The sequence below is a fragment of the Lolium rigidum genome, chromosome 1, assembly GCF_022539505.1.
Source record: "Lolium rigidum isolate FL_2022 chromosome 1, APGP_CSIRO_Lrig_0.1, whole genome shotgun sequence".
NCBI lineage: Eukaryota > Viridiplantae > Streptophyta > Magnoliopsida > Poales > Poaceae > Lolium > Lolium rigidum.
In genome coordinates this window covers 140,171,420-140,194,591 of record NC_061508.1, presented here as the reverse complement: position 1 = coordinate 140,194,591, position 23,172 = coordinate 140,171,420, and the positions used below count along the sequence as shown (strand labels likewise).

The following is a 23,172-nucleotide window of genomic DNA, read 5'->3' as shown; positions in this document are numbered from 1 at the left end:
AGATGATTGATCATAACCTATGGCATGACTTAACATGACCATGCCATTGGTTCTAGTCAAACATCTCCTCCATATGTCCTCATTGTATGAGGCCTCTTATACCCTGCTTTACATATTTCTGCTTCTTCAGTTCTGCATTGGCCAATGATTCAACTATGGCACAACGGAAGGCAGGGTACTGCCCTCAAACTTAGTCATGTGTGCCATATTACTGACACACTAGACTTAGTTTGGGACAGTCCCTTTGCCTGCCCTGTGATCCTACATATGAGGCCTCGTTTTGGTTTATCTAATGCATTGGCCAATGATTCAACAAAGGCACAAGGGAAGGCAAGGTGCTACCTTCAAACTTAGTCGTGTGTGCCATATTCGTTGCACACTAGACTTAGTTTGGGGACAGTCCCTCTACCTGCCATGTGACCAAATGTATGAGGCCTCATTTGCGTTGGCCAATGATTCAACAAAGACATAATGGAAGGCTAGGTGGTGGCCTCAAACTTAGTCATGTGTGCCACAGTCGTTGCACACTACACTTAGTTTGTGGCCACTCCCTATGCCTGTCGTGTGAGCAAATGTATGAGGCCTTACTAATGTTATCAATGTCCGTTTTCATCTAAACTACTTGTGAGAAGGCACACCTCTAATGGCCTGTGTTCTTCCGGCAGACTGAGAAGATCATGCTTGGGTCACCTGCTGAGGTTCCCGGCGATGGACCGGCCAATAAGCGTAGTGGAAGGCCGGCTAAGGTCGGCCACTTCCACGAAGAGGCAGGGTCGGGCCACTTCCTCCGCATCATCTTCAAGCCTACCTTCGGCCAGCTCATGATCCCTAAAGCTTTCGTCAAGTGGTTCAGAGAAATCCCTTCCAACATCATCGTCACCACCAACACCGGATGCAACTAGAGGATGACTACGAGGAGAGAAGGCGATGACGCATTCATCGACCAGGGATGGACGGTCCTCGCCGTCGCCCATCAGCTCAAGGTAGGCCAGTTCCTCACCCTCAGGAAGGTGTCCTCCTTGGAGTAGAGTGTGGTCATCTTCGACCACACCTGCACTGAGGTGGCGAGCAGGTGCCCGTACCATGGCGATGACACTAGGTGTGTCGTCTCCGAGCATCATGTCTGAAGCTAACATGGTACCATGTCGTGTCTACTTCCTGTTCGTGTCTAGTGTGTTGAACTATGATCTTGTATGCCGTGTCCAGAACTATGATCGTGTCTGCAAAAATGTTGTCTCGTCAAGTGTCGTCTATGATCACTGCTAAGTTTTCAGTCGTCTATGATTGTGTTCTTGCTTGTGCTGTTGATCGCTGGTAACCTCACCACTGAAGGAAAGAGGTAAGCAAAACCGGATTATGGGTTGCAACCAAATAGACCTAACGCCGTCCTGGGCTGCTACAAGGGCTGAAAACCGACCTACCAAACTGCTAGAGCCAAATCTCCACGGAGACAAAAAAAATCTCTGTGCAGACCACCAAATAAAGTTGCTTTTATGGTCCATGGTCCATCTTAAACCCACAGGGCTCCTTCCCACTGCACCAAGTGGTGCAGGAATTAGGTGCAAGCAACCAAACGCGCACAAACTTCTCAGCCATGCAAAAAAAGACATGTGCATGATACCAAACGGGCCCTTCGCGTCTCTGTTTCTTCCACGGACCGGCACTCCCGCCGCCGCCAGCCCACCACCTCTCCAGATGCGTCGCCTCTACCGCCTAAAGCCCCTCTTCCCTGGCGAGCGCGCACCACCACAGGGACCTTCTCACCATCCTACCGGTGCTAGAACGGCAGCGAGGAAAACCGGGAAGGAGGGAGGCTAATTGGATCTGGTGCGATTGCCCCAGTGGCCGGGCCCCTCGTTTTCCCTAGGATCGATGAACAGTGAACGGAGACGGATACCGAGGTCGAGGTTGTTGTCGTCGAAAATGTAGAGGCAAGGTGGAGGAGGTTAAGGCGTGAGACAAGCCCCGACCAGCGGGCACCTCGTCCACAGACGACGCTTGGAGGAGCTCAGCTGGGAGCACCCCCGAGGAACCCAATGAGGCGTGGGGACATTATACTGCGTGTGGTGCCTATGGTGAGTCTTTTGGAACATTATAATCTGAGTAAGTCAGGGTCTGTAGTTAAATCCATGGATAAATCAATTTCCCTAATCGGTCAGCAAGTATGAGCAGAGCAAGCGGTTAATGCATTCCTGCTGAAAGAAGTGATTCATGTAGAAAGAGTGCAAGTAGCCAGCTAGAAGTGGAATATACATCCTTGTCATTGGTTATTCTATATTTCCTTTGGTCCATCAACAAGGAGGTGGCTTACACTTCTCTGAGAGTTACTAGTTGACTCTCCAGTCACATGGTTGTTTGTTCTTTCACATTGATTTCTGAAATGCGAGTAAGTGGACCACTTGATGGGCAGCAAATGGTTAGGCCATAGATTTCTTAAACTTCAGTGAGTCTTTGTTACTGCTTTTCACCTGCATCTGTCTCCGATTTCGATCCGAATAGTTGGCATTGCATTTTTGGTAGGATACTAAGGTTGCATATAGAGGCTATATACTTAAATGGTTTACACTGCTTCGTCGTCCGTCCAAGTGACGAAATAATTCCTTTGATATTGCAGAGCTAATCCTGGGGATTAGAATAACTTTACTTTATCATGCATAGTCCCTCCAGCATTTTTTGTTAATGTTTATTTTGTGTTGCACAAAATGCTTAATTGAATTCGATAATAGTGTGCCTTCTAATAGTTTGCAGCCATCTATTTCCATGTACCTGACATTCCTCGGTCCTTTTTGTGCAATGATTTCCTAAGCATTGAAAAATTATGCTGTGTATACCATCATAAGGATATGTATTAGATACAATTTACCTGAACTATGATCCAAGTTCCAATGTTTATTTTCTGAATTGGATTTTTTTTTCCAAACAACAAAAGCATTTGAGATTTCCTGCACTCTACCTACCTCTTTCCGCAAAGATAAAACATATTCATTTGCACTTTGTATCTACAAATTATTCGCCTATTCTTTGGCTACTTCGAGTTTTCCTTCGTTATTAATGCCTTCTCTGTGTACTGCATACTTTTCAACCTTCAGCCTTACTGATAACAATTTGTTGTTTGTGCACCACCAAACAAAGTAGGATTAAGTGATCCCAATGCTTCATGAGGTGCTTCAGTAAAATGTGTCTGCACAAACTTTTTTTTTTGACGTGGAAACGGTATTCCATACCCAAGGTGCACAGCATTATCGCTGGCAACCAAATCAAAAACAAAGTGTGGTGTTTCCCTCCCAGCCAGTACATTCTAAATCGGCATGCAGGCCATACTGAGCTAGGGAGTGGGCGACGCCATTACAACTATGAGGAGAAAAATGAAATTGAAAAGACTCAAACGAGCAAACACATATACTCTGTACATCCTTCAGTACCACACCAATCACTGAAAGATCATCGTCCTTCGTCGACAAAGCCGAGACCAAAGTCTTTGAATCAGACTCAAACAACACGTGGTTCAAACCCAAGGCTGCCACACCTTCCGCCGCCACCACACATGCTTCTACCTCTGCCTGTAACACATCCTTTAGGGCATCTCCAGCGGGCTGACGCATTTCGGACGTCCGAAATGTCCGTTTGCGTCGGCCCGCGGACGCGATGTGGCCCAGGGCGACCGTTTGCGTCTGGGGTACCTCCAGCGGTGCGGACGCATTTTTTAACCGGGGACAGCGTCAAGCTTGCTAATGGCGTTTTACGTCCCGTCGAGGACTGCCGCCGGCGATTAACTGTTCCCGCGCGACGACGATCGTTCCCGCGCGTGCCCAATATATTAGCAAGTTTCGCCGGCGTTTCGCGCGCGCGGGAAACGCCCTGCGCGCCAACGCCGTTTCCCGCCCCGCCGTGGCTATATATGGTGGACACCGGCGGGGGCGACGGGCACACCTCAAGCTAACCCTACCATCCATCCATGGCCGGCCACATGAGTTGGGAGCACGTTGTTCACATGTGCCGCCAGCTCCACCCGGAGGAGGAGGAGGAGGTAGCCGCCGCCGGCGTTGAGGCCCAGCAGCTGGACCTGGAGGCGGCGGCGGAGGCGGAGGTCGCGGAGGCGGCAGAGCGCGCGGAAGGGCGCCTCGCGGCGACCAGGGCGGAGATCGCCAATGCCATGGCCGAGCTCGCCGATGCCAGGGCCGAGCTCGCGGAGGCGCGGACGGCCGTCGCGCCCCCTCCGGCCGACGCCGTCATCCACGACATCGCGGACGACGACCCCCCCGTGCCCAGGCGCTTTGAGTGCGCCGGCGACCAGCGGGTTCTGCTCGCGTCCTTCGAGTTCCTGGCTGGGGACGCCCAGCGCCGTCAGGCTTGGGTGGCGGAGGAGGAAGCCCACAGCTATGCGATGGCCATGGCTCGGGGGTTAATGTGCTCCGACCTGGACTCGCTCCAGCGTAGGGGCCCTTCTCCCGCGCGGGTCGAGCAGGAGAACAGCGAGCTGGTGGCCGCCATCGCCGCCAGGGACGAAGCGGTGGGGCGGCGGCTAGGGACAGGGCCCGCTTCGTCGCCGACGTGGCGGCGATCCAGGCGGCGGCCCAGGCGAACGTGGACGCGGCGGCGGCGGTCCAGGCGGCAGCGGAGGAGGAGGCCCAGGCGGCGGCTGCCAACGTGGCGGCGGCCCTGTGGGACAGAACCTGGCCGAGACCCTCGAACGGCACAGGCGGCAGGACGAGATGTCCATTCGCCGGCGTGCGCGGAGTGCGCGAAGCGCTCCCGCTTCGACGACGGCGCCGGCTCTTCCGGCGGCCAGTAGTAGGGCGCGCGACTGCGAGTAACCGAGGCCGGTGTAGGCCGCGCGACGGCGAGTAGGTACGGCCGTTGTAGTTTTAGGTTAACTCGACTAACCATCTCTGTAAAGATGGTCCTTTTGGCCAATCAATAGTAATGAAAAAATCTTTTGCTTACCTACTCACTGCCGACCGGGCCCGGATGCACCCAAGGCGGACAGATTCCGCGACCGCGGAGCGTCCACGGAGACGCAAATCTGGCGCATATTTGGGCCAGGTTTGCGTCTCCGCGGACGGCCTGGTCACTTTGCGTCGTCCCACTGGAGGTGGTGCCAGACGCATTTCCGGTCACGGCGGACACAAACGGTCGCTCAGCGTCCGTTTGCGTCGCGCCGCTGGAGATGCCCTTAGGTTCCATAGTTCTCCAGCAGCACGAGCGATGAACTCGCCAGCATCAGATCGTGCAATGAAGCCCCGTGCCCCTTCACCTGATTCCACACAAAAAGCAGGGTCGAAATTGACTTTAACATGGTCAATTGGCGGGCGAGTCCATGCCTTTTGCTGCTGCATAACCACTGCATCATTTTTTTAACTGTGAGGCAAAAAGCCCCACAGCAATTTTATTTAGAACCCAAGAACTGTACAAAAAGAACTCATATATACAAAAAAGGAACAGAAAAACATAAAGGAACTAAGGCAGACTCTCAATCCAATTTAACAACACGTCCTTATGCTTGTGCTTGATCCTGTACTGCAGCATATCATGAACAAACTTATCCTTCCACTTTCCAAAAATAGGCCTTTCATTGCGAAATATTTTCCCATTCCTTAGCAACCAGATATTCCAACAAGCAGTGATCAAAACCTCCATGAAGAAAGGCTTGCCGAAACTCCTTTTTGCTTCATTATCAATCGTTTGAATATTGTCATTATCCACCCATGTTATCTGAAGATAGTTCCAAATCCGCTGACTGAAATTGCAGTGAAAAAACAGATGAATCCTGTCCTCATATATTCTTCCAGGGCAGAGCTCACAATGAGTATCATCAGTCACATGCCAATGCCTCCTCTGCAGTAAATCTCTAGTATTGAGTCTGTCTGATAACAGCAACCAAGCAAACATTTTAGTTTTCATCATACAGCAGGATTTCCATAGCCATTTGTGAACACTTGGTACCTTCATGTGTTCATGAATCAATTTATAGAACTGAGCAGGAGTATAATTGTCCCCCCAACAATATTTCCAAACATCCAGTTGATCAGAAGGACTAATCTCTTGCATCATCCGTTTCAGTTCCAACAATTACTGATATGCTATCTGAGATAAAGGCAAGTAGAACAAAGAGGAGATATCTTCTGCATCAAAAACCTTTTTCGCAAACAGTTGCTCATTTAAAACATAATAGAACAACTGAGGAAATCTTTGTTTCATTGGTCTAATAGAACCATCTACAGCCCAATTGTCACTCCAGAAAAGAAATGTATCCCTAGTGCCCATTGTAACAGCTGTCCTGAAATTATCCACCAACTTGATTATATCCCTCCACCAAAAGGAACCACATAGGTTTTCAGCATGTGGAATTTTCCCTGAATAATAAGCATCCCAAACAAGATTAACCCAAGGCACATCCTTGTGGTTATAGAATTTATCAAGGAACTTAATCAGCAGAGCAACATTTTGCTTTTGAAAATTGGCAATCCCTAGTCCACCATTTCTCTTAGGTTTGCGGATCATTTCCCAAGCTGCTAATGATTGCGTTGGCTCATCCTGCCTCTGCCTCCAAAGACACTGTCTTAAAATTCGATCTGAGGAGCAAGTTGAGCCTGGAAGTCCAGCAGGTGTATTTGTATGATATGACAGATCTCGTCGACACTTCTAGCCTTTCCTTCTGCATTTTTTCTTGTTAAGCGTAGTCCACCAGTCCTACATGAGAATGAGAACTGAGTTTAGTTGATGACTCGGGAGTGACCAGATCAGTTCAAACATGGCAGCAGATTTAGGTGCAGATAGTAGCAGAAGTCGAACATCCTCTTATTGAAGATTGCGCCAAAGAGGTTTAACACCCTTGCATATTAGAAACAAATGGCCGCCGTCCTCATCGGCCCGATTACACATAGGGCAAATGGTGTCCAACTCTACTCTCTTCCTTTTGATATTCATCCGGGTAGGCAGGCACAAACTTATTTTTGGATTGTACTGCAACTGAAAGTTGCAAATTCTACAAGCTAGATGTTGTCAGCTTTAGTTTGTACTCCACCATATGTACTCTACAAGATTGAGCTGTCGTTTGTACTGAGGGTCTCTCCAGAACTTTGATGAGATATGATATGCAAGGCTAACAACTCTTGATTTTATCATCAAATCCTTTTTAGCATGCTTTAGTTAGTGCTATGGACAAATGGGTAGAAAGTTAGATAATAGTTCATGTGCTAATATCTTTGGTAACTCTAGACGAGTAATGCTTTGGAGATCAAGGCCTTTAATCTGCCAGAAGGAAGGGATAGGTCTGGATTTTGGTCCAACCCCGGTTGGCCAGCCCGGTGATGTAACTATACCAGCCCAGAAGAAGGTGGTTTTCGTTTAGCCTCTGGCGGTATTCTTGCCCAGCCGGTCCCAAAAAATTTCTTCAGAGCAGGTCTGGAAAAAAATCTCCCCACCTGACATTTGGAAATATTTCCGCCAGAGAGAAAGGGCAAGGTTGCATTTAATAACAAACTTGTTGTTGTTTGCTTAATCCATACTTCAATCCCACCACAGAGGTCTAAACAAACATGCTTTGCTGAGACAGGGATTATAGTGGATTAGGGATAGGGGATTAGAAGGGATAGGGTGCAACCTCTGGATCAACCTAATCCATGTTTGGATGGATTCTAAGTCTGGATTTAATCCCATCAAAACGAACAAGGCCTAAAGGGAATTTCATGGTATTTTGTGTGCATAAACTTGGTTGAGTTTGTAATCACATATATAAACAAGACAGGGGCCCCATGGCCATTGTATTCAGTATGGGAAGCCGACATGCTGCTCTGGAGGCTTCAACCAAGATATATTTTGTGAATAACCTAAAAATTAACATGGTTACTCCGGAATAGATTAGGCAATCATATACTAACTATGCAAATTCTCTTGTCAGAGTAAGTGAAGCATAAAATTGCACAAACTTTTTGTCCAGAAGAATATAAACCTTTGTGTTTTGATTATTGGTATCCTACAGTTTATTTTGAGTTACATCTTTCCTTCGGGCACAGAAGATATGTTTGTTTTCTGAACTTTTCATGGGTTTTCTTATTTGATAATTTGAGAAGATTCATGTATAATGAGGTGTTTCATTTCACTATGCCCTGACTTTGCTGATCAGTGGCCTTGGATGAATGTACATGGCATGGAAATGGGGCCAAGGAGTGTCATGTGAACTGATTTCTTTTACTCCCTCTCATCCATATTAAATGTCGCTGATTTAGTAAAACTTTGAGGGAGTAACATAATTTTACCGAATTTTGTCATGGTACATTATCCAAGGTCCATAAAGAGCATTCTTTTCATCTTCCAAATTTTGTGACTTTCTCTACAATGAGCATGTAGTGGAGATTGGATCTCATGATGTCACTCTTATTATATGTGAATTGCTCTCAGCATCAAATAAACACATTTGCTTGTCGATATTTTGCTTCAATATTTTTGAAGAAGGAATCAAGTGTCTTGAAGATCAATATGATTTGTGATACCTTGCTAACTTACGAGTGGTGAAAAATGTTAATACTATTCATTTTTGTTTTGTCAGTGGAGTCGTTGGTGGACCGTTCACCTAGCATTTCCAATAAGCCTTGAGCGTGTCAGGATCCTCAGCAAGCTGTCGTTTCAACGGCTGCGGTGGAGGTACTTTTCTTTTTTTATTGTTCCATAATTTTTTTAATTTAGTTGAGAATTAGATGTGTCAAATGTAAAGACACAAGCCACACAAGAAAAACACGCCCGTGGTCCTTCTAGTTCAATAGGAATGCACAACCTATACTCGAGATCTCTTATATGCAACATGAATGGATGCACGCCGTCAATGGTGACCTTTATTTTCTTCATCAAACAAAAAACAGGCAAAATCTTGCACTTGATTACAAGCAGTTATTTGAACCGCAAAACAAATAAATCGAACATGGGATCAAACTTAAGTGATTCAGTTTGACCAAACCAAGAATCTGGAAAATAAGGAGGAAAACGACGGAAGAAACTGATCACTGATCACGCCTGCTTCAGATAGGAAAAAGACTACAAATGATCAGTTGAACCTGCTGCAGACCTTCCGCACCTCTCCCTGTATGCCGGTAAGCACCTTGAGCTCGCTGAGCTTGATGAGCACCTTCGGGAAGAGCGAGGAGAAGTCAATGACGTTGTTGGCGAGGTTGTCGACGTGCCTCTTGGTGGAGGCGCCGTTGGCATAGAGGTTCTGATCGACGGAGAGCACGCCGTGGCGCCCCTGCAGCCTCTTGTAGTAGCTGTTGTCTATCCTGGACACGCTGGACTGGGTGTCCAGGTACAGGATGTTGTTGTCCGACGAGGCTGTGTTGGGGCACACGAACTTCTTGTACACGGCCACGTCGCTTGGGTCTAGGCTTGGGTCTGTCGAGTTGGCCTTGCCGCCATAGCTATAGAGGCGTGTCTTCTTGATCTTGCTGCAGTGGGTCACGCCCACGGTATGGGCGCCTAGAAGAACCACCATCTCCAGCTCGGTGAAACCGAGGCTACCGAAGTAGGAGGCTGCCTGCGCAGCCGTATCCTCTTCCCCGGGAAGCTTCACGTCGGTGGCACTGGACCGCCGCCTGTCCCTCCGCCCGGTGCGCACGGCGTACCTCTGGCCACCAGCTAGGGCGACCGCATCTCTTGTGGCGAGGATCTCAATGTCGGAGCAGGACACGACGCCAGGGCAACGCTTTTCGAGCTCCGTCTTGATTGCTGCGATTAGGTCATAGCCCTTCACGCTTAGGTTTGGCTTTGCCGTCTTCTCGGAACCGGGACCATCGACCAGTAGCCCGGCGTCGCAGCCCTACATCATACATGCATACAGGTAAATTATATCTGTAATAAGTACATATGCATGGAACAGATGACCAATGACCCGTGCATCATACAGGCAATTGCAAGCACTGGAATAGTAGCACGAACATTGATGGCGCACTCGTGGAACTGCAAGCGCAGGAGTTGGGCAATGATTGCGGCATCACGGGTGACGCGGGCCTTGACGAGGCCCTGCACGATCGTCTCCACATCGTTGGCGCCGCACTTGCCCGTGTAGTACCCGTTCTTCAGCTGCGCGCCACCCCTGGTGGCCAGCCCCAGCACCGAGAGCGCCACCAGTAGCAACACCGCCCTCGTGCGCGCTGCTTGGGCCATTTCGTTGCCTAGCTTGCTCTTGGAATGGCTGCTTGGGCTATGGGTGAGGGTTGAGAAGCTAACTGCGTATGCCAGTGTACTTATAGTTGGTTAGGAGATGGCATGGCCACGCACTCATCCTACCTTGTAGAATTTTGCTTGGTCATGGAGAGCACGTACGTATACACTCGGCCTGGATCGTAGCTGTACCTGAAATAGTATGATTATTATCCATTGGTGTTTCTCTAGTTTTCCAGCCATGGCAGGAAGTCAAGGTCTTTCCTAAACCAGCACCTTGTCTCTTTGACAGAGATTGTAAGGAACAAAAAATTAATTGCGAAGAGGAATTTCAGGGCTGCTTTGATTTATAGGATAGGAAAAGCATAAAAATAGAAAAAGTATAGGGTTAGAATGTCGTGGCTGGCGTAAGCCCGCCCTAGCCAGGGTCAAAAAAAAAAAAAGAATGTCGTGGCTATTTGAATCCTATGAAAAAAATGAAGTGTGGTTGATTGTAGAAAAAAAAATCCTTATGGTATGATCTCATGTTTTTTCTATAAGGTTTACATTATTGCAAGATTCTTATATAATTATTTTCTATAAAATATGTTCCTATGAATAAATCAACTTCTGTAGGAATTTTCATATAAAATCTATATTTACACAATTCCTGAACAAATTATATGAATTAAAGGAGCTATCAGTACCAAAAAATAACGCTGAACAGTCATCTATCTTACGGTTTCTTAAGAATTGTTGTCTATTTGAAGTTGTAGCAATGGAAGAGACCATGCATTCTGAGGGTGGAAGGACACGGGGTGCAAGTATATTCTGTCTCATTGTCATATTGCTTTGCGTATACTTTCACATTTTTTTGGACAAAGAAAATACATTAATATCGAGAAGTGCTCTAATGATAATAAGGATACACACATCTAAAAGTAATAATTACAGAAAATAAATGTCCCGCTACATCGATCTATTCCTTGTAAGAGTGATTAAACACCACAAGACAGCACTAGAAGTCCCTCTTCTCCAAAAACGATGGTCTCTGCACACGCACCGTCATCGTTCTGATCATAGATTATAGATTTTCACCCAGGAGAGAGTTCGCACTCGCAAAACAATGACTTCAACAAGGCTATTGCCAGACACAATGAATTGAAGCCAGATCTTGGGTTTTCATCTTGCAAGTTTAGACTTTGAATTTCTCTTGTGCTGTCGCTCCCACATGCCGATCCTGCTGCTCCAAGTTACGGATCACCAAGCCAAAACCTCATCGCCATGAGGACTCCAACCACCATCACTAGTCCTCACATCTCGGCTTCCATGCCATTCTCCGCGGCTAACTTCACTATGAGAACAAAGACATGTTCCATGATGGGAACAAACTGTGAAGCTTCGCATTGCTTCCTCTGAGACCAACCGGTGAGAACAAACATGGTTGCGCGTGACCGAATATAATCCGATCTGGCAATCTTCAGGCATGTCGTCAATTGGAGTTTGCCCTGCGGAGCCTTCCGGAACTCGACACTCCACTAGATCAATAAAAGCAGGCATCAAGCGTATCTTCGTCATGGCGTGAGAGGGATCCTAGGACCAAACCTCCTTTATTCGAAGCTAGGTCGGAAGCCTCCACACTACCGGCCATCACCGGGCCACCAATCCCACCGAAACTTGGCCGGCAGGATAGTAGGCATTGCATCAAGATCCACAACACCACCTCTTCCGCAGGATCGCACCGAAGTGCATCGTTGAGGAAGAAAAACAACATCGCCGCCTTGACCAGAGGACTCTGCCCAGGCCTTCGCGCTCGACGGGAAGCGCTCGCGCTGCCCCAGCCACGGTTGGAAGCCGTCGTCGCGATCTGCCTCCCCCCCCCCCCCCCGCCAAGCTTCGTCGGCACTGGGTCCCACCATCGCCGTGTCGATAGTTGCGTCGGCGATGATCTACACCAGAAAGGAGCTTTTGGTGGCGGCTAGGGTTAGCCCCGGTGCCGCCCTGGGGAGCACCACGGCAGCAGCCTTTTTCTTTCTTCCTTGCTCATTTGGAGGCGCCTTTGTAGATTTCCTTCCATTATTTCTGTATGCTCGCGGCGTCTGTACCATTTTGCTTGTTCTCATTGACTTGTGTGCTTGATGTATAAAAATGATGTATAAAGTCTGTTCTCTCAGAACAATTCACAAAATAAATTAAAAACACTAACAACAAAATGTCACTCTTCAATTATCACGCACCACAGGCTTTGTGGGTTATATTTCTGAATTGCCAATATTGCCGTAGTATTATAGCAAGGAGATAGACGGTGTGTTTCATTTTATTTCCCTATTTATCGGTAGTTGGAATTTGCGAGATGACATGGTCTCGCTGAACTTGTCCGTTATTTGATCATGGATATCACGCACACATTTAGCCTAGATCCTTTTCTTTGTTAATTAAGCAAGTGGTATGGCTTAGCGGTACACGATTGAAACTTGGTCATCTTCTATTTTCGAAGAGGGACATTGTCCTATCTTGTTGGCCATAATTCAGTTTACAAGTGAACACTTTTTGTTTGTTCTGATTTTGTAGCAACCAAATATTTTGTGAATAACCAAAAAAATTACCATGGTTACTCCCTAATAGATTAGGCAATCATATACTAACTATGCAAATTCTCTTGTCAGAGTAAGTGAAGCATGAAATTGCACAAACTTTTTGTCCAGAAGAATATAAACCTTTGTGTTTTAATTATTGGTATCTTAAAGTTTATTTTGAGTTACATCTTTCCTTCCGGCGGAGAAGATATGTTTGTTTTCTTATTTTTTCATGGGTTTTCTTATTTGATAATTTGAGAAGATTCATGTATAATGAGGTGTTTCATTTCACTATGCCCTGACTTTGCTGATCAGTGGCTTTGGATGAATGTACTTGGCATGGAAATGGGGCCAAGGAGTGTCATGTGAACTGATTTCTGTTACTCCCTCCGATCCATAAAACGTGTTGCTGATTTAGTACAACTTTGAGGGAGTAACATAATTTTACCGAATTTTTTCATGGTAAATTATCCATGTTCCATAAAGAACGTTCTTTTCATCTTCCCAATTTTGTGACTTTCTATACAATGAACATGTAGTGGAGATTGGATCTCATGATGTCACTCTTATTATATGTGAATTGCTCTCTGCATCAAATAAACACATTTGCTTGTCGATACTTTGCTTCAATGTTTTTGAAAAGGAATCAATTGTCTTGAAGATCGAGATGATTTGTGATACCGTTCACCTAGCATTTCCAATAAGCCTTGAGCGTGTCAAGATCCTCAACGAGCTGTCGTTTCAACGGTTGCGGTGGAGGTACTTTTCTTTTTTTTGTTGTTCCATTTTTTTATTTAGTTGAGAATTAGATGTGTCAAATTTAAAGACACAAGCCACACAAGAAAAACACGCCTGTGGTCCTTCTAGTTCAATAGGAATGCACAACCGATACTCGAGATCTCTTATATGCAACATGAATGGATGCACGCCGTTAATGGTGACCTTTATTTTCTTCATCAAACAAAAAACATGTAAATTCTTGCACTTGATTACAAGCCGTTATTTCAACCGCAAAACAAATGAATCGAACATGGGATCAAACTTAAGTGATTCAGTTTGACCAAACCAAGAATCTGGAAAATAAGGAGAAAAACGACGGAAGAAACTGATCACTGATCACGCTGCTTCAGATAGGAAAAAGACTACGAATGATCAGTTGAACCTGCTGCAGACCTTCCGCACCTCTCCCTGCATGCCGGTAAGCACCTTGAGCTCGCTGAGCTTGATGAGCGCCTTCGGGAAGAGCGAGGAGAAGTCGATGACGTTGTTGGCGAGGTTGTCGACGTGCCTCTTGGTGGAGGCGCCGTTGGCGTAGAGGTTCTGGTCGACGGAGAGCACGCCGTGGCGCCCCTGCAGCCTCTTGTAGTAGCTGTTGTCTATCCTGGACACGCTGGACTGGGTATCCAGGTACAGGATGTTGTTGTCTGACGAGGCCATGTTGGGGCACACGAACTTCTTGTACACGGCCATGTCGCTTGGGTCTAGGCTTGGGTCTGTCGAGTTGGCCTTGCCGCCATAGCTATAGAGGCGTGTCTTCTTTATCTTGCTGCAGTGGGTCACGCCCACGGTGTGGGCGCCTAGAAGAACCACCATCTCCAGCTCGGTGAAACCGAGGCTACCGAAGTAGGCGGCCGCCTGTGCGGCCTTATCCTCTTCGCTGGGAAGCTTCACGTCGGTGGCACTGGACCGCCGCCTGTCCCTCCGCCCGGTGCGCACGGCGTACCTCTGCCCACCAGCTAGGGAGACCGCATCTCTTGTGGCGAGGATCTCAATGTCGGAGCAAGACACGACGCCAGGGCACCGCTTCTCGAGCTCCGTCTTGATAGCCGCGATTAGGTCGTAGCCCTTCACGCTCAGGTTCGGCTTTGCCGTCTTCTCAGTCCCGGGGCCATCGACCAGGAGCCCGGCGTCGCAGCCCTACATCATACACATAGGTAAGTTATATCCGTAATACATATGCATGGAGCAGATGACCAATGGCCCGTGTCATGATACATGCAATTGCAAGCACTGCAATAGTAACACGAACATTGATGGCGCACTCGTGGAACTGCAAGCGCAGGAGTTGGGCAACGATCGCGGCGTCACGGGCGACGCGGGCCTTGACGAGGCCCTGCACGATCGTCTCCACGTTGTTGGCACCGCACTTGCCCGTGTAGAACCCGTTCTTGAGCTGCGCGACGCCACCGGTGGCTAGCCCCAGCACAGTGAGCACCACCACTAGCAACACCGTCCTCGTGCCCGCTGCTAGGGCCATTTCGTTGCCTAGCTTGCTCTTGGAATGGCTGCTTGGGCTATGGGTGGTGGGGGGTGAGAAGCTAACTGTGTATGCCAGTATATTTATAGTTGGTTAGGACATGGCATGGTCACGCACTCACCCTAGATTGTAGAACTTTGTTTGGTCATGGAGAGCACGTATGTAAACACTCGGCCTGAATCGTAGCTGTGCCTGAAATAGTATGATTATTCCTTGGTGTTTTCCTAATTTTCCTAAACCAGCACCTTGTCTCTCTGACAAAGGTTGGGAACAATGCTTGAATTAGCTATCTGACGGTTTCTCCAGAGTTGTGTTGTCTATTTGAAGTTGCAGCCATGGAGGAGACCATGCATTCTGGCGGAAGGACACGGTTGCAAGTATATCCTTTCTCATTGTCAAATTGCTTTGCATATCCTTCATTTGGAGGCGCCTTTGTAGATTTTCTTCCATTATTTCCGTATGCTCGCGGCTTCTGTACCATTTTGCTTGTTCTCATTGACTTCTGTGCTTGATGTATAAAGTCTTCTCAGAACAATTCACAAGATATAAATACATAAACGAAAATTGTGGGTTGCATTTCTGAATTTCCAATATTGCCATATAGCTAGGAGATAGATGGTGCGCTTCAAAAAAATATCCTATTTATTGGTAGTTGGAACTTGCAAGATGACATGGTCTCGTTGAACTTGTCCGTTGTTTGATCATGGATATCACGCACACATTCAGCCTAGATCCTTTTCTTTGTTAATTAAGCAAGTGGTATGGCTTAGCTGTACACGATTGAAACTGGGTCATCTTCTATTTTCGAAGAGGGATTTTGTCCTATCTTGACCATAATTCAGTTTACAAGTGAATACTTATTGTTTGTTCTGATTTTTGTTGCAAAGAAATACGGCTTCTGAATTTACACCAACCTCTAACTTGAAATTGATAACTTGCGATGCTTGATGAACAAAAACTTCCAACAACATGCATCAATATAATAGCATTTTACAATGACATAAACCAACAAACAAGCTTGGTAGATAAGTCCCTATTTGCATTTGAAAAGGAAGTAAATTTTTGTTTTTGAATCACAGACAGATGGTACTTGTGGTGTCCTAGCAAGCAGTTGTTTAATCCTGTCACTATTTAAAAAGCAAATATCTGAGTCTTTTAACCGCATTGGTTTTAAAATAATAGGGACTTGTATACCATGAAAATGGATATGATGAGAGATACCCGTCAATACGAGAACTGAGTTCTAGCTCAGTTGCAAGGCTAGCGAGTGCGCAGTCAGCCCACCCGGGTTCGAATCCTCATCTAGCGGTAATTTCGCTGGAAGGAGCGGACTTTAAACCGGGTTATCATCCTTGCGTCCATCCGCGGTGAGAGTCTCATCCTACCTAACAACGTATAGCCAAGGGAGGGATCCTTCCCCCATTGGTCAACGTTTTTTTTAGATACTCGTCAATACTGGTACCTCTCTTTTTCCATCTCTTGTTTTGGCTTTCTTTTATTTCTGCTCGGTTTCATATCTAGCCTACTCAACTTGCTTGGGAAAAAGGCTTTGATGTTGTTGTGTTGGTTTTCAAATAATATGTTCTTTGAAAGTGATTAAGCTTTTGGGTAGCTGCTTGAGCTATGCGAGTCGTGAGAAACAAATGTCGTATGAACTTGTTGCCTTGTCAAAATAGTGTATTTTGTGTACTGATTTTCTGATACCTTTATTATCGGAAGGCCAACACAATCATTTATTTTCCGAGGAACGACGATGAAAAGCAATACCCCCACTAATTTTGGGTCAAAACCAACAAAGCAGCTATAATCAAGCTTGATAGGTTTAGACCAGTAATATCCAACAATGCAAATTTTATATATACCCTCCTTCCTAAGATATAACTTTTATTTGTTTTGTTATATGCCAGTCTTTTCATAATTTCAACCAAGTTTATGAAATTACTGGAACCTCTTTGCGTCCCGGGGACACGACAGTTAGGTATATAGTTTTCTTACATGGGTGAGGTGCACATTCTGAAGAAAGGGAGACAACAGGCACCCGATGTTGTTGAACGTGCAGATGGCTATGTAACAGCCTATGTTACCACATGGACGCGTTAGTCAACATTCAAGTGACCTGATGGCATGGGCTGGAGGCTTTATGCAGCAGCGTGCTTCAGTGAGCCCTCAGACCGAGACGCTGATCCGTGTGACTACTTGTGCAGGAACACATGCTAGACACATGGCATGGCTCTGTCATGGCTCTGTCGGCCGAGGCAACGACCCTTGTGACGGTGTTAGCAAGGATGCAAGCTAGAAGATGACAAGACATGCAACCGCGGCTAGTGTACTTTGATATGTATCAGTGTGTAGTCTTATATCCTCCGTTCTGAAATAGTCTACATTTTAGCTCCAAAATTTGTTCTCAAATACTCTACATTCTAGCTTTTAGTTAACAACAACACTGAAAACGAGGTGGTTTTACTCTTTTTATTGGATGTTGTTATTTTCAATGTAGCTTGGATTGGTTATTCAAATATCTAAGTAGTAGTACTAATAAATACACTACTAATTTGTCTCATTTTTTCTAGAATGTAGACTAAATCAGAACGAAGGGAGTATATATTAGAATTTGGAAATTAAGATCTATAGAGATAAATCAAGTAGCCTCATTGGATCGAGTTAGAGTACATATACTGATAAGATTTTGTCAAGGTTTGAAATGAATGAGATTAAGAAGGGGTTCTTGCCCATGTCACATGTTGTTAGTCGTAGAAAAGAGTGAGAGTATTACTGCATTCTTTGAGTCAAGTCGAGCGATTCCATATGCCTTGGTAGTTAGATCCATTATGTATGCCATAATATGTACTCGGTCTACTGTTTCATATGCTAAGAGTCAGTGAACACCTTTAAATAATATCCTTACGTACTTGAAAAGTACTACAAATATGTTCATAGTTTATGGAGGTGGGGACTGAGCTTCGATTTTAGTGGTTACACCGAAGCTAGTTCAAAACCGATAAGGATGACTATCATTCCCAATCAGTATATTTGTTAATGTTGAATGAAGATGCTATGATGACAAGATACAATTGCTGACTCTACAAAAAAAACCCCGAGTATGTCACTGGTTTAGAAGCCACAGAGGAATACATTTGTATTAGTAAGTCCATAAAGGATCTTGGTGTCGTTTAGGTGGTGACGTGAAAATTTGCAAAACACACACATATATAAATGTTGTTGATGCTTTGACAAAGCCTCTTCCATAGCTGAAGCATGAGTAGCACACAAGTCAATGAGTAGATACCTGGACCACTGGATTCTAATGTAAGTGGAAGACTGTTGAAAATATTCCCTAGAGGCAATCATACGAGATGACATTTCCCAATGTATTCAATATCAATTATGTGTCATCATGTACTTGACTTCGCTGTGAAACTATGTCATCCTGTTCTAATGGTACCTAGTATATTCTAAACGGGAAAGCGTTATTACAACTGTATAATGGTGCTCGAAATCCATTCAATTTTGTCTTGTCAAACCTCAACGTGAAGAGTTTTAATTGCTACAAAAGCTAGAAGGACAAATTGAAGAATAACTGGTGGCGGACTGGCGGTTAAAGTTGATTCCAATTCCAATGAAGGATAACACAAAAATAACATTGTGCTAGAAAGGGAAAAAGAGTGAAATCTGACTACCAGAAAGCATTATTAATTTTGGAAGACTTGCACTGCTACCGAACACTAACGGAGCATGTAGGTAAAGTGGGCATCAGTGCATACTATCTACCAGCAAAGACGCAGCTGACATACATCGAAAAGAACAAGAACCAACATACTTGTTGGGCACAACCGCCCCTTTATCTAGTCCTCTCTAATTCCATGAATTGGACTGGTGGAGTTGTGTTTCAACGAGTTGCTGAAGCACCTTTCGGCAAGGGACGATGCCACCTGAAGCATCTGCTCCTCCATTTCTGCCTGTCTTCTGAGGTTCCTTCTTCTCCAGCATCACCAACCGCTGGGACCACTTTGTATGGCATGGTTACCCCCGTTTAACATAACTGCTGGAACAGAACAGGATGTTGCTGGATTTCAACAGGAACTGCTGCAGCCAGTCATTTCCTGCTTCGACAGCCACGCTGGCATCACCTCTAGCACGTGTCAGCTCTTTCACAACATCCATCATGGAAGGCCTCTGGCTTGCGTCCTTCGCCGTGCATCTAAGAGCTATAGACATCACACTACATACTTCCTCCAGCTCAGCAGTGCCGCATACTTCATGCATAAGAGCTGGGTCACACACGGATTCGATGACATTGCCCTCGCTCAGCGTGGAGGATGCCCAGCTAACTAGGTCCAGATTGTCAGGAAACGAGGGATCAAGGGCCATCTTTCTGGTAATCAGTTCAAGTAATACCACTCCGTAGCTATACACATCGAACTCAATGGTACTCCTGGTTGAAAACGCCATCTCTGCCAGAAACCATAAACCCGTTAGGTATCTGTAAGAGTAATACAAATGCCGAGTTAAAAAATATGGGCAGAAAAATGATGCATATGTTCCATACCTTTTAACCTTTGAATGTATTTACAAGCCCATTACATATGTGCGGTTAATACAAATGTCTAATGTCAATGACAAATTTAGCAAGCCTTTGTTTCATCCGATTCTTGTACTAGATGTTCTATTATTTGCCAAGAGATGAGATGCAACAACTATTGCGTATGACTGAATTAATAACTATATTTTACTTATTTTTTCGAATAAGCTAAATTCGAATGGTGAAGACACAAGATTATGTAAAAGAAATTCAGGTTGTAGAGTGAACCAACTGATTGGAAACTTTTTAAACAAACATGCAACATTAAATTAGTCTGTAGGATGCTCAGAAGAATACAATAAAAACAAATAAAATAATTTGTTGACTAAGTCAAAATGAAGTATGCACCATGTTTCTTCCATTCATACCTGGGGCCATATATCCAACAGTGCCAATGATTCCAGTAGTCAGTGAAGGAGCAGGAGATTGGTCGATAAGTTTTGCAATGCCAAAGTCTGAGATATGTGGCACCATGTCCTTATCCAACAGTATATTTTTCGGTTTGATATCACGGTGAATGATGGCTGGGTTACAGTCATTGTGGAGATAAGCTAAACCATGGGCTGTACCAAGAGCTATTTCATACCGTATTCTCCACTCCAGAATTGCAGCTCGCTCAGCCCCATGCAGAATATCATGAAGGCTACCATTCTCCATATATTCATAGAGAATCAACCCATACTCACGTTTCAACAAAAAATCCTTTAGTTTTACTAAGTTCCTATGCCTAATTTGACCAAGTGTATTCATCTCTCTTATCATGCTTCCGTTCAAAATCTTATGTGCATGACCCACAAGCTTCTTCACAGCATATACTTCTCCCGACCTCAATGTTGCCTTATATACAATTCCATGGCCACCTCTGCCGATGATGTACTTGTCATCAAAGTTTTCAGTTGACTCTATAACCTCATTTAATTTAGAAGATGACTCCCCAAAAAAGGGATTTAACTCTCCCTTAAGTTTTGTCTTGAAACCCCTATATATCAGAAAGATACAAAGTATTAGAAATGCACCTACAAAAACCGAACCAAGACATATCATAGCGATCTTCACTCGGCTGTGTACTCCTCTTTTCCTCAATGAACTACAAGGAATCAAAACATTAGCTCCCTTGCAAGAAGAATCACCGTCATGGCAGGACATACAGAGACCTGAATTTCCAATGAATGGACTTGGCGTGAAATTCATAAACTGTAGAAGATTTTGGGGCACTGGCCCGCTGAATCTGTTATGGGAAAGGTTCAAGGCATACAGTGAACGCAGACTCCCTAACGGAGCAAGACCCCCACTGAGATTGTTAACTGACAAATCTAATATTGCAAGATCCACTAAGTCGCCTAACTGAGACGGAATGCTGCCCTTCAGCTCATTGCTGCTAAGGTTTAATGCAGTACTCAATTTTTTTAATGTTCCTAATGATGAAGGGAGATGACCCCCAAGAACATTGCCGCCAAGTTGTAGCTCGACTAGCACACTTAACTGCGAGATACAATCTGGAATGCCTCCACTGAATTTATTCTCCTGCAACCGCAGACTTAACATTAACTTCAGTTTGCATACTGTTGTGAGTGGAGAGCCATTCAAAGAGTTAAAACTTAAATCAAGCAAGTTCAACTTCAAACAACTAGAAATCTCTGCAGGAAGTGCACCCTGTAGGTTGTTGTGAGAGAGATCAAGACTTTCCAACTTCAGTAATTTTCCAAGTTCCGGTGGTATTGGACCACCCAGGTTGTTTCTAGACCATTTTATCCTTGTAATGTTAGCACATCTGCCCAAACTTGCTGGAATATAACCACTTAAGGAATTCTGACTCAGATCTATATAGAGTAGAGTTGCACAAAGTCCGAATTCTGGAACTTGCCCATTAAGGCTGTTGTTCTGGAGACCAACTCGTTCCAAACTTGGGCAATTGGCAACAGTGGATGGAATTGTGCCGTTAAGAAAATTATGCCCCAAATTCAAAACTTCCAATCTTTTACCTGCACAAATGTTTGGTGGGATTCCACCAGTAAAACTATTATTTGTGAAGTCAATCAGTACTAAAGGGCTATTAATCCCAAATCTTGGTGGTATGACTCCGGTGAAAAAATTATCCAATAAATTCACAAACTTTAGGTGCTTCAACTCTGCCGACATTGGAGGTAGTCCCCCAGATAAGCTGTTCCTGTACAGAAGTACACTGTCAAGGCTTTGGATGCCCCAAATATCCCGAGGAAACTCCCCAGTGAGGCGATTGTCGAACAGATAGAGCCGCTGCAACTTGCTCAAATTAGCCAGCTGTTTTGGAATGGTGCCCACAAGCCTGTTTGCACCCAACTGCAGCAACACCAGCGACCGGCAGTCACCAATCTCAGGAGGGATTGGCCCAGACAAGGAGTTCATACTAAGTATAAGGTGTGCGAGATTTCTCAATAAGCCGATCGAAGTTGGTATCTGGCTGGAAAGCCGATTCTGAAGAAGTTCAAGTCTGGTTAAGCTGCTACAATTGCCTAGCCACGCCGGGATTTTTCCAGTGATCTGATTTGAGGATATTACAAAGTCTTCCAGTTTGCAGCTGTTGAATCTAAAAGAGATGTCACCTGTAAAACTATTATTGCTGGCATCGAGGACCATGAGTCCTTCGATATTGCTCAAGGATTTCGGAAGACTGCCATTCAGTTTGTTATCGTACAGATATAGAACCTCCAACTTGGTGCAGTTGCCAATCGAATCGGGCAGAGCTCCGGACAGCATATTCCCTGCAGCCGTAAAGTGTCGAAGACTTTTCATTTCCCCTACTGATGATGGTATCGAACCATTGAGTGTATTGTTATGGAGATACACCACCTCCAGGAATTGGTTCCTGAACAGCCCCTCGGGTATCTCTCCGCTGAGGGAGTTGAAGTGCAAGCCGAGCTGTGAACAGCTTCTTTAGGTTCATAAGGGATGCTGGAATCCCACCGGAAAGGCTGTTATTTGACAGATCCAATACAGTAAGCAGAGTGCAATTGCCCAGCTCAGCAGGGATTGAACCGGAGATTCTGTTACTTGACAGATCAAGTTGCTTCAGGTACCTCAGACGCCCCACTTCAGGACCGATTGAACCAGAAACTTTGTAGTATGATAGATTAAGGTCAACTACATTGTTGCTCTCGCACTGAACACCCATCCATGCACAAGGAGTTGTATCAGAAGAACTCCAATTTGAGTTTATCATGTCTGGCAGTATGAGCCTCTTGGAGAGAGCAAGGAGGGAAAGGCCATCTGAACTCAAACTGCAAGAGAACCAGGCTAAATTGGAGAAGATAAATAACCAATGCCATAAAATCAGCCCCATTAGTTCCTGAAAAAACATAAAGCATAAGTCAGCAAATAAATATCAGCAAGAAGGCAGCAAACAGTGTTCCTCTAAGCTAAATTGCAGGTATGCTGGTGGAGCAGCTGATTCGGTGACCCAGTCCAGATCAATGATAAATTGGTGAAAAAGTACTAAGGAAGACGTAATGCAAGGTGCAGTTACTTCCCACGTCACCGTCACCCCCGCCGGAGGATCAGCACGGCCTCCTCCGGCTCGCCGCCACATGCGGCGAGTCCGCGTCCTTGCGGCGACAGTGGCGTGAAGCGCAGTTGCCATCCGCAACCGGGGATGG

At 45.5% G+C, this 23,172-nt stretch overlaps 3 protein-coding genes across 3 annotated transcripts; all 3 read right to left on the bottom strand.

Annotated features, from left to right (window-relative positions):
• Nucleotides 1–9,040: 9,040 nt before the first annotated feature.
• Nucleotides 9,041–10,152, bottom strand: LOC124652113 (peroxidase 57-like). The gene is made up of 2 exons (XM_047191142.1): nucleotides 9,925–10,152; nucleotides 9,041–9,805 (listed from the first exon to the last, which is right to left on the bottom strand). Exons 1-2 carry the CDS (start codon nucleotides 10,150–10,152, stop codon nucleotides 9,041–9,043), a joined length of 993 nt encoding a protein of 330 aa, XP_047047098.1.
• Nucleotides 10,153–13,856: 3,704 nt separating this feature from the next.
• Nucleotides 13,857–14,961, bottom strand: LOC124652102 (peroxidase 57-like). The gene is made up of 2 exons (XM_047191130.1): nucleotides 14,734–14,961; nucleotides 13,857–14,621 (listed from the first exon to the last, which is right to left on the bottom strand). Exons 1-2 carry the CDS (start codon nucleotides 14,959–14,961, stop codon nucleotides 13,857–13,859), a joined length of 993 nt encoding a protein of 330 aa, XP_047047086.1.
• Nucleotides 14,962–18,647: 3,686 nt separating this feature from the next.
• On the bottom strand, nucleotides 18,648–22,967 carry LOC124682471 (receptor-like protein kinase). The gene is given in 3 exon segments (XM_047217146.1): nucleotides 18,648–19,412; nucleotides 19,909–22,444; nucleotides 22,446–22,967. Coding segments are annotated over 3 exon segments (3,399 nt in total). The 5' UTR covers nucleotides 22,878–22,967; the 3' UTR covers nucleotides 18,648–18,981.
• Between the last annotated feature and the right edge of the window lie 205 nt (nucleotides 22,968–23,172).